Source organism: Stigmatopora nigra, chromosome 7 (assembly GCF_051989575.1).
Source record: "Stigmatopora nigra isolate UIUO_SnigA chromosome 7, RoL_Snig_1.1, whole genome shotgun sequence".
Classification (NCBI taxonomy): Eukaryota; Metazoa; Chordata; class Actinopteri; order Syngnathiformes; family Syngnathidae; genus Stigmatopora; species Stigmatopora nigra.
This window is the reverse complement of record NC_135514.1, coordinates 4,809,036-4,820,529: the sequence shown is the minus strand read 5'-3', so window position 1 is coordinate 4,820,529 and position 11,494 is coordinate 4,809,036. Positions and strand designations below refer to the sequence as shown.

Below are 11,494 nucleotides of genomic sequence, written 5' to 3'. Positions count from 1 at the left end.
AATGTATACACTGGACATATTTGAATGTATACTATACATACTCGTACGAACAGTATATCCTTCACTTTCACGTGAAACCAAATTAATAATATTCTCAGTTGAAAGACAAATAACAATCAAGATTTATAAATGTAAAAAAAGTAAAAAAGTTTATATATACATCTTGTTGAAACAGCAAAAATACATAATAATTACACCTAATGTACAATACATTTTGTGAGGTAAGGATGAAGAAAGGAAAGGTGTCATATCAGTGCCAAATAAACCATGCAAGTGACATTTTGTTGGAGACCTGGAAGAAGGATTCTTAAATCATCTCCTATTTCAAATAGTACAACAGTTCAAGATGTCTTTCATACTACTCGCTACAGAAAATGAAATTTGTACTTTTCTCCCAAGCCAAGATGCATCCAAACATTTTCAGGTGGCAATATCAGACTTTGGCACATTACAGTGTAAAAGTCAAACTATACAAACTACATTGTATTATCTGTAGTTCGTGATGTGAATCTTCACTTTCATGAAAATATTTTCATCCACTTTGAGATGATCCTGAAGATGCAACGCTTGTTTGTCTTTAAATCGACGCTATCTCTGCTAGAAGAAACCAATAGAGCTGACGATAAATCCGTAGCTTCTTCACTGTCAGTGGCGTCATCTTTGTTGATTGGCTTGTCGATCGAGTCCCCGTCATCTGGCAGGGAAGCTGTCTCTGAGGCTGAGGTCAGGTCAGGAGATGGTGAAGGTGGGAGGAATACAAAGAGAGCCGAGAGTGCACCGATTTCGTCGACAGCGACATTCCTTATGGTCTTTAAGAACTCTGGTTGAAAGCTGTGAATGCTCTCCACCAGAACATCCACAGAAAAAGTCTTTCTCACTTTTTCATGGATAGCGAGGACCAAATTGTCTCTAATGGCGTTGGAGAACTGGATTTGGATGGAAGACAGTGTCTGGCAGACGGAGTCCAGAACAGCCTGCGTCACACCGACAGCCATCTTGCTCAGATACCGGGATGGCATCGCAAAAGCGGGGCTCGGTGGAGGTATCCAAAAGATCTGAAGGACCTTTGGAAGAACCTTTATCACCAAGTCACGTGGGCTGAGTAGAGTAGCAGATGTGGCCTGCTGCTGCTTCAAGGTCTCAGCCAACTGCTTCGCTTTGCGAAGAATCCTAGTATGTCTGGAGTTTGGAAGGATAAAACCACATATTAATACACATGTCGACTGAATACTGCATCCTGTAGACATATAATTTGATTGTGCTGATAATAAATACGTTTTGGAGACTTACTTTAGCTCTATAGGGATCATCTCAGGAGATGCAAGGAGCCTTTTGGCTTCAAACTCAATGTCTCTCATTTTCATGCTTGTGTTCACCTCAAAAACCTGACAAGAACAAGATGAGCAGGTGTGAATTTTTTTTAGGATGTATACGAGTTAAGATAAACAGAAGTCCTATATAAAAGACATTGGATGCCTTTATCTGCATCTATTGTTCAATCACTGCTAACCCCCAATAAATTTGGATTGGACGTCCATAGTCGTCAATGGCAGGAAACTTTGTCACTCATTGCCAGCCGCATGGATTTAAGTGAAAATCATTTGACTGAAACCCTAACCCAGAGGCGTCCAAGTCCAGTCCTCAAGCGCCCCTATCCAGTCTGTTTGTATGGTAGAAGAGGGAGATATGGAAACAGACTGGTTAGGGGATCTCTAGGGCCGGACTTGGCCACCCCTGCCCTAACCCTTAAAAATATTGCAGACTAAATATTCAGGGAAATGTTGTTGAGGTGGTATTCAAGGTACTTAATTCAATTAAATTAAATCTAGTTTCTCATTTCATCTCATTTTGTGAACCGCTTAATCCTCTCTAGGGTCGCGGGGGGTGCTAGATTTGAACCCAGGTCTCCCACCGTGAGGCTGATGCGCTAACCACTCAGCCGCCGAACTGCCTGACTTTTGTGTGGGCAGTCTTGGTTCGATTTCCACTCGGTGGCAGTGTGAGTGGTTGTCTGTATTTTTGTGTGCCCTACAACTAACTGACGACCAGTCTACTGTGTAGTCTGCCTTTTGCCTGAAGACAGCTGGGTTTGGCTCCAGCAACCCCCGCAACCCTTTTAAAGATGGGTGGTATTGAAGATGAATGAATGAATCAATGAATGAATGCATTTACTATGGCTTAGATGCGGGGGAGGAAATATGTGTAATTAATTATGCTTTGCTTACCAGTTTGGACTCAGCCTTAAAGCAGTCCTCCACGTCAAATTCCCAAAGCCTGCAAATACAGGACAAAATATAATCATCAGGTACCTTCACAATTCCTCAAAATCATCATGGTATCTGTATGCTTATTGTTTGAATACTATGAAGCTCTGAGTTTCCTCTTACTTAATTCGAAGTGAACTATTTGTCTCCTCCACCAGCAAATCAGACATTGCTTCAACTGTTACTTCAACTGGAATTAGAGTCTTCTGTTGAAGTTTTAAAAATTCTGCCAGCAGTCCAATCTATAAAAGATAATCACAAAAATATAACACTATCTCTTTTCTACTCAATTGTTTTCTTTTTTTTAAACTTTAAATATAAACTGCCATACCTGCGTGTTATATGAGATGGCATTCCAGCAGGCCTTCACTGATTGTTTATATGCACGAGTGTGGAAAAAATCCTGCAAAAGAAAAACAATGATATTGTACTGCTCATATTGATATTGTACCACATACTGCTTCACTTAATTCAAAGTTATAAATCTGAAAAATGCGCACCATCAGGGGTTTGTAGATGCCAATGCTATCCTCAACAAAATCCATCTTGTTGTGACACAATCTAGCAAAAATAAGTATTTTTGCTTAACTTGAATAAAATGGCCGCATGCCGTAGATAAAAGACACAATTAGCTCTTTGATTGTTGCCATGCCAACCACCTCTTTCATGTTTATCAGGGCGGGGATTCTGATAAATTTAAAATACCTTGATGAGACGGGCAGGTTAAACCGTCCTCATGATTGGCCAATGATAGCAAAACTAACAGTTTTGGCACAAACCACGTTTTCATTCTTGAATATGGAATATTATATTGTCTTAAATTGGTGAGACCTGGCAACAAGAAATTCACAGCACATGGCTGAGATAAAAGACACAATTCGCTCTTTGATTGTTGCCGAGCAAACCACCTCTTTCATGTTTATCAGGGCGGGGCCTCTGATGAATTTAAAAGATGTTGATGAGGCGGGAAGGTTAAACCGTCCTGATGGTTGGCCAATGAAAGCAAAACTAGCAGTTTTTCCACAAACCAAGTTTTCATTCTTGAATATGTAATATTATATTGACTTTCATTGGTGCTACCCAGTAACAACAAATTCACTTTTAATACTTTCTTTTATGAATTTTTTTATTTTTTATTTTACATTTGTAGAAGAAACAAATTAAATGCTATGGTATATGCTCATTGTATATGATCTATAACAATTGGTAGTTTATTTTCATGTAAATTTTGAGTGGCAAATTAGGCTTGACTACCATAATAAAGGATCAAATAGAACGTCTTGATGACTGACTACATTCATCATTTGCTCCCACGCACATGGCATCTGACTTGTGATAAGAAATATCAACAAATATGAACTTCACCATTCCATAGTTAATGACAGAATCTACAAATATAATTAATGCTGCAAGAAAACACAGCCAGCGATAGCGAAGAGCGGCTGTCATGTGCTATTGTTTGGCTGCACATGTCCTCCAACTGAACTTCACCAGCCAACACATTAATTGGTTTCACAGAATCGGGTGTAAGGAGGAGCCATGACCTTCATCCTTCCCCCGGATAAATGATTTTTTCTCCCCAACCTGCTATACACGCAAATATACGGGGTGCGCCAAAGTCTGTGAGGGAAGTAAATAGATACAGATTGTCTCATCTTCTTGTGTGTTTAGTGGCTGATTAGCTGCCTAATTAAATAGAATGCTACCAAACTCAGAAGCAAACAGAGGAACTGATGACCCCACGACTTCCAAAGTACCCTGGGGATCGTTTGAATAAAGAGAATAAATACATAGTCTGATAGAAAACAGAGAGTCAGAGACTTTGAACAAACAAGTGTCATTAGGCCTTCATCACAAGGCCAATGTCCTAAATTCACCTTGCGTGTTGCATATTAATAGAATAGATGGGAGTGGAAAAGTTCAGCAAAAGTATGCATCGACTATAATGTTGTGGAAACGTAATCGGCCCGGTTAAAGAGTGGTTAGCGCATCGGTTTCACAGTTCTGGGATTGAGGTTTCGCTCCAGCAACCCCTGTGACCCCTGTGACGATAAGGGGTATGAAAAACTCTAAGTATAATGTATGCCTTTACTTTTTGAATTAATTCAGTTGTTTTCTCTGTCTTTAGTATGCTTGCCGTGACTGTCGTAACTATTTTATGAACACATTTTGACTTTTTGTTTATGATTTCAGTTCACTCATTTTACTCATTGGTGGCCATTGGCTACTCTAGATCAGTGTTTCCCAGCCTTTTTTTAGCTGCAGCACACTTTTTGCATTGAAAAAATCTCAAGGCACGCAACTAGCTTATATTATTCCAAAATCCTTTTTTCACACCAATCTAACGTCATCAAAGTTGATGCCCGCAGAACCCGAACAGCTTTCACTTCGACTGATGGTAAAATACAGGCATATCAGGCTGTGTCATTTTGTTTCCTTACATTTAAAAATATATTGAGTAAATATCAATAAGGGCGGGTGTTGTTGTCTGGGATAGGCTACAGCACCCACCACGACTCTTTTCAGGATAAGGGGTTCAGAAAATGAATCAAAGAATTAATAGATTGCCACAATTTCCTGTTCAATCTGGGTGTAAAATTAACTTAGCAATTATTTTTAGTACATTTAATATAAGAGAATACCAGGAGTCAGGTTTCCTGCAATATAAAAAAATATTGAGTTATCTTATGTTGTCTTCCATCACTAAGAAATGCTGTTATACTACTCAACTTACCCCATTAGCATATTTGTATTATTGTTATGCAGGCCAATCAGACACAGGAGTTTCCTTCCTGTGTTTCCAAGGAAACGGCATAAATTGAACGTGACTGGCTAGTGCCAAATTTTGTACTGTAGTATACTCCAAAAATTCTTCTTAAAAACAAGCAGCCATGGAGATGTACTACATGACCCAGACCAAAACAACAACATCTTTATTTATCAAGCAAGCAAGTTAAAATATCATTTTATTCATCTCTTCTCCCCAAAGAAGGAAAGTCATAACAACTCAACAAACAGTAAAAGCCTTTCTCTAGTGTTACTGGAACCTAAAGCATGCATGCATACAAAAACACATAAACACAGACATAGACATAGTCAGATGTGTAGACATACAGTGGTACCTCGAGATACGAGCTTAATGCGTTCCGAGTCTGAGCTCGTATGTCGATTTTCTCATAAATCAAACGAACGTTTCCCATTGAAATAAACTAAAAACCAATTAATTCGTTCCAACTCCCTGAAGATACACCAAAACAGGATATTGGATTGGAAAACATGTTTTATTTGTTCTAATTCGTCATCTCTTAAGAACGTAACACATAAACAGTGGTTTAATATTACTAAAATGTGTTTAATAGTACTAAAATTATATGGATTTTAATGGGGGGTGAGATAGAAAGATGGACAGAGTGAGGGGAGGGAGGGGGGTCGTCTTTTATCACCGGAACACGCTCGTAACGTAACCTTAACAAATTTAAATTAACTTGGATTACGATGCAGACACACTCAAAAATAAGTTAAATCGAACCTAACACTAAGCTTCTAATTTAGTTTGACATTTTGATACCTTTCTTCTCCCGGGTTGGCTCTTTTTGCCCCGCCTCCACACTGACTTTTAGTCAACATTCGAGGGTTGTTTGAGTTTATATTCCCTTCAAAATATTCCCAAAATTATGCACACCGATGTCCCCACAATAGGATAACCCACGACCACTTTCCAATGAGAAATAGTATATATGTAGACGTAGACATGTAGATTTTATTTGTAATATCCAAATAACAAAAATGTAAAAATAAATTTAATCACCTAATGCTCTTTCAAATGACCAACCAAAATGCATCAAATGCTTCATAACTATCGGCGTGTTATAGAGTGGGGGAAAAATAATAATAGTTCTTGCCTAAGCTTAAGGGCTAGCGGGAATCCACTCATCTTAGAATTGATATGATACAACTTAACGAGGATAAAGCGGTTCAGAAAACGAATGAATGAACGAATGCATCACATCGCAATGCTTGAGTTGCTTAGAAATTACTCACTGGCGTCAGCTTAATATAAATCCACATAGATCAAGCACCAGCAAGAAAATGTTTAACTACAATAAGCACAAGTGAAATAGTAAGACAAGTGCTTGCCACTTGATTGATTTCATTCTAAAATTAACACTTTTTAATGAACACAACATTAGAGAGAAGTTAAAAGCCAATCTGGCAATACTGTATACCACTTGTTTACTGTGACCTATTTTGCGTGTATCGCCTAATGTTTGATCTTTGCAGATTCTTTGTGTTATGAGCACACAGTTGAACAGCACAAACATTACCACTCAATGCTCGAGGGACACTTAAAAGATCCACTTAAAAAAGAAATGTCAAAGAAGCACTGATTTTTTGCTCCTGTATGGAGAGAAATATGAGTTTGAAAATCAACTCTTTAATATCCATATGACAATAGAATTTTCGACTTACACTAGCTTCTTATCAGATCCCATCTCACTGTGCACATGTACATGACACACTTCTGTTTATTTATACATTCATTTTATGCAGTGGTGTGCCGTCAGGGCCTTCAAGGCCTTCTCTGCCGGCCTAAGAAATATCTGAATCATAGACTGCTGTTAATAATATTTTGTCCATGAATACTTAAAATTAAATAATTTGAATAGTCAGCTTCCTTTCATTGCTTGTCCTCCTGGTTGCACTGCTTTTAGATGTGTGTTTTCATATTGAAGCATTCAACCAATCACATTTCAGTCATTTTGTTGCTAGGGTCAGAAATCTGCCTCAAGGCCTTCACAATCAGTTCTGCAGGCTCTGTCTGCTGCATTAAACAAGCGTCCATAAGACTTTTGCTTTTGCTGGAGCCTAACCCAGCTCACTTCAGGTGAATGGCAGCCTATACCCTAGACTGGTCACTAGTCAGCTGTTGGGAACATAGAGAGACAAACAACCATACGCCCTCACAATCATACCACCCCCAGCGGGAATCGAGCCCACACCTGCTGACAACATGGCAAGTTGCGGTGTGAATTTAACTTGCTATAAATGGAAATCTGAACGAGGATGCAATACATCCAATGTAGCAACCTGTGACAACAATGTGTTTAACTTGCACATTTTAGTGACAACAACAACAAAAACTGTGTTTAAATAATGCTGCTCATTAGTCTGGGAAGAGAGGTTATTTTTGAGAGTGCACGTCTCTGGACACTTTGCACAGGTTGCCATTCATCGCTACAATGGAAAAAAGTACAAATAAAAAATGTTCGTTTTTTCTTCTTGCGCATGATTTTATCTTCTCAACATCTCGGTCTTCACAAATATACAAGTGCCAGTTCTCATATAGTGTGCTATTGCCAAATAGAGAACTACAGAAGAAAGATGAGAAACACAAAAGAGTGCTGGAGTTGGAGAAAAGTAAAAAACACACTCTCCAGTTACGATCATACAAGAAAAAGAAAATACAGTTCTTGTGAGTGACATCTAAACAGAATGTTCCCAGTGAGTTCCAGCAAAATCCTGGAAGTGAACAAAGTTGGAAAGAAACATTTGTGCATCTAAAGGGTTTTTGTTTGGCAAGACTGGAAAACTAAACTCATGTCAGTTGGTAAATGAAATCAGCCTTTCAAGGAAAAGGAGGAGATTATGATCGTAAGAGACCAAGAGTGACAGAGAGAATAGAAAATTCTACTGAATTACATTAATTTTAGGGCATTTTCGGTTCTCTTTTTAACTCACTGACTGCCATTGATGGCGCCAGACATTCAATGTATTTGGACTGAGATTTTGTCTAATATGAGCATTCATAACCAGTCTTCCAGGTTTAAAGGAATTTGATGTCTGTCTATTAGTGTCAATGCTGGGCAATTAGTTAATTTTGGGGGCACCTTTGTGTTAACTGTAGGGTACTTAGTGCTATTATATATATATATATATATATATATATATATATATATATATATATATATATATATATATATATATATATATATATATATATATATATATATATATATATATATATATATATATATATATATATATATATATATATATATATATATATATATATATATATATATATATATATATATATATATATATATATATATATATATATATATATATATATTTTTTTTTTTTTTTTTAAATCAGCGAGAGAGAAGCCCGGCCGAACCCCACCCAAACTCGAAGTAATGATTAACATTTAAGGTCGGGCTTGGGTCGGGCTTAAGATCTTACCTTTAAATTGCGCAGACCTGGGTTACGCGAGGGGAGGAAAACCGGGAAAGCACAGCAGGTAAGACGTAAGTGCAATCACATGGATATGATACACAAGGGAAAACACAGACGAACCACCAAGCCCCAACAAAACATGACATACATAAATAAATAAATTAGTTAGATGGGAAAAAATGTAGGAGGAGACACTTTGAACGTGTATGAACAGGGATTTTTTTTAACCGCGAAATCGATAATGAAACCATTTTCATTGAATGTGTAAAATAGATTTTCAGTAAAATTGCGTAAAATTATCAGCCATATATAGCAACATTGTTTCCTTATATTTTTTTGTGGAGAATTAAACCAGAAAAAAAATCCAGCACCTGTTAAACAACATGATTTGTCATCTGCTAAAGAAAGCTAATAACTTTGTGTAAACTGATGTGGGGAAATTAGTTCATAGCCATCATCTTCTTGATGAAGAGGCATTCAAAATCAAAGTGAATCATTCCGTGTGGAAGATTGTGCTTTGGAATTCAAACAGGCAATGCTTCAAAATGACAAATCCACCTGTGCGCCGCATGTTGATTGATTCCATCCATGAAAACCTAATAGATTTAGCCCACTGTGAATTTGGCTCTCATTAACCTCGCAGCATTTTCATATGAGGATGTATTGGAACCGTTTTATCCAGCACTCAAAGGCAATTCGCTGGGTGATAAATCCTTTGGCTTATCTGGCTGCTGGTGACAGCATACCAGAACCGCTGCAAACATACACGCACACACACACACACAAGTTGACTACATGCACACACCCAGCACACTTTCTCAAAAGGGGGTTGCCGTTCTGACCTATGCCCGGGAAGAAAAAATATCCTGATCCGACCAGAACCAAAGACGACTCGACCCGAATGCTCAACCCCAACCAAAAAATATTCCTCTCGGCATTCTGTTGAGAAAATAAAGAAGAAGATGAAGAAGGAGAAGAAAGCCAAATTCAATTACACAGTGGAAGCCCAGCCCTTGCCCTCCGGGAGTGGTATCAGCACCATTTAAAAGTCTGATTACTCACAAAACCAATAATATTTTGACTCTAGTAATGGACCAGTAGATTAGAAAATTTATATTACATTTAACTGCCTGTAGATTCACCACCAATCGGTTAGAAACAATAGGTAATTAAGAGTGTAATGAAGCACAGGAGCGTTAGCACACGTCGGCTGCATACTATCCTTGTGGGTCCCGGTCTTACTTTGCACTTATCCTGCAGCAAAGCCGTAACGCAGTCTCATTTGGGCAATATGACATATCTAATTAGATTAATGAATTTTGGTGGTGTCTCTTTGGGGTTGACTGTGCTCCTTGAGGTGACAGTAAATCAACAGATTATATATTACCAGGGCCTCCGTGTTGGAGATAGTCCAAGTTGCTCCCTTGATAGTAGCGTTACGTTCAGACGGAACCTGCGTCAGCTCCGATCCCGTCAAAAACAAGTAACCGTAAACAAATGTGTTGTAGACCTCTAGATGAGATTTAGCCGAGTGAAACACATTGAATTAAACATGACTGACTATTGCAGGGAGAGCACAGAGGCAAAAACCCATGGTGATAAATAGATTAGTGCCAATATTTGGCTCCAAGCTTCAGCCACAAGTTAATGGTTCTGTGTAAAGAAGCCAAACGGGACCATAACCGCAAGTATTTACGGTGTTGACAAACAACGCTCATTTGTTCCTGTGGACTGTTTCAACAGAAATGCCTGCCACACTCAGTTACATGGTCCCAATAATGATACCATGAATGCCATATTTTGGGGGGCTATCAGTTGCTGCTGAGTATGAGTTGCACCAGCCAAAGAATACACAATGAAGAAGGAAAAAATATATAATATATAAGTCGCACTAGAGTATAAGTCAAGAGACCAAGAAAATACATGTTAAAGTGTTGTAAAAAGAAAAACAACAGGCTAAATAGCCATCTGTTAACAACAGTTTTTCAGATAACTATAGCTTAAAAAAAACAACAACAACAAAAAACATACATAAGTTACATTATGAAAAGTGCGCCTTATAGTCCGGAAAATACTGTACACTAATTGAAATGATGGTCATAACGAAGAATTGTGTAAAATTTGTAAACTGCCTTTCTCAAAGCAGGACCATCTGATTTTTATTTTACTGATTGTTATTTTTTTCACATTTTAGATCATATTGACAAAACATAATTTAAAAATCTGATCGGAGGTCATTAATTCAGCATCGGGACAACCAAAGGTGGAAGTGCTAGTATAAAAAGGTGCTTGAAATTGTAATTTGAAGGAAAAACAATTAATAAAACATCCACACATCCACAAAATAGTAAAATTACACTGTAAACAAATAGTCCTGTTGAAAAGTATTAGAAATGAGTTTGCATTTTTTTTAACATTCAAATAATTACGTTTAATTGAATTTATTCAAAATTATTTATGTATGTTTTATTGCAGGCAACAGTAATAGGATGTAAAACGGGCCCTAAGGTGTATGTCCTCTGTGACTGACATTTCGGCTTATCCGCTCAGGGGTTGCCAAACCAAAAGAGTCGATCCACATGATAGAATTGGTATGAATTTTAGGCTATATGCCCTTTCCAGACACAACTATGTGAATGTAATAAAAACTACTTAGACCAAAAATCTTTTACAATTTGTGCATGAAAGGATGAAATGAGGACCAGACTTCACATTATTATATCAGTCCTTCCAGTGCCTACTGCCTTATAATCACCATAGGATTTTCTATACCTGTGTCATAGTTACAAAGTAAAATGTTACTCTACAGCACAGTAAAAGTAGCAATCTGTTCCAGGACTTTTTTTCTCCTCCAAGAACATCTGTTTCAAAAGTGTAATTTATTGTCTTCTAATACCAAATTATTCTCCCAGCTGAATTGTTCAAATAATCATGCTGCACTGTTGTGTTATGCCAAGAAAAAAAACATGTTGTTTTCTTCTGGCAGCTACAAC

General features: G+C 37.7%; 1 protein-coding gene across 1 annotated transcript; it reads right to left on the bottom strand.

Annotated features, from left to right (window-relative positions):
* Positions 1–148: 148 nt before the first annotated feature.
* LOC144199616 (uncharacterized) lies at positions 149–2,920 on the bottom strand. The gene is made up of 6 exons (XM_077721374.1): positions 2,765–2,920; positions 2,596–2,667; positions 2,388–2,506; positions 2,226–2,274; positions 1,291–1,385; positions 149–1,179 (listed from the first exon to the last, which is right to left on the bottom strand). Exons 1-6 carry the CDS (start codon positions 2,807–2,809, stop codon positions 519–521), a joined length of 1,041 nt encoding a protein of 346 aa, XP_077577500.1. The 5' UTR covers positions 2,810–2,920; the 3' UTR covers positions 149–518.
* Between the last annotated feature and the right edge of the window lie 8,574 nt (positions 2,921–11,494).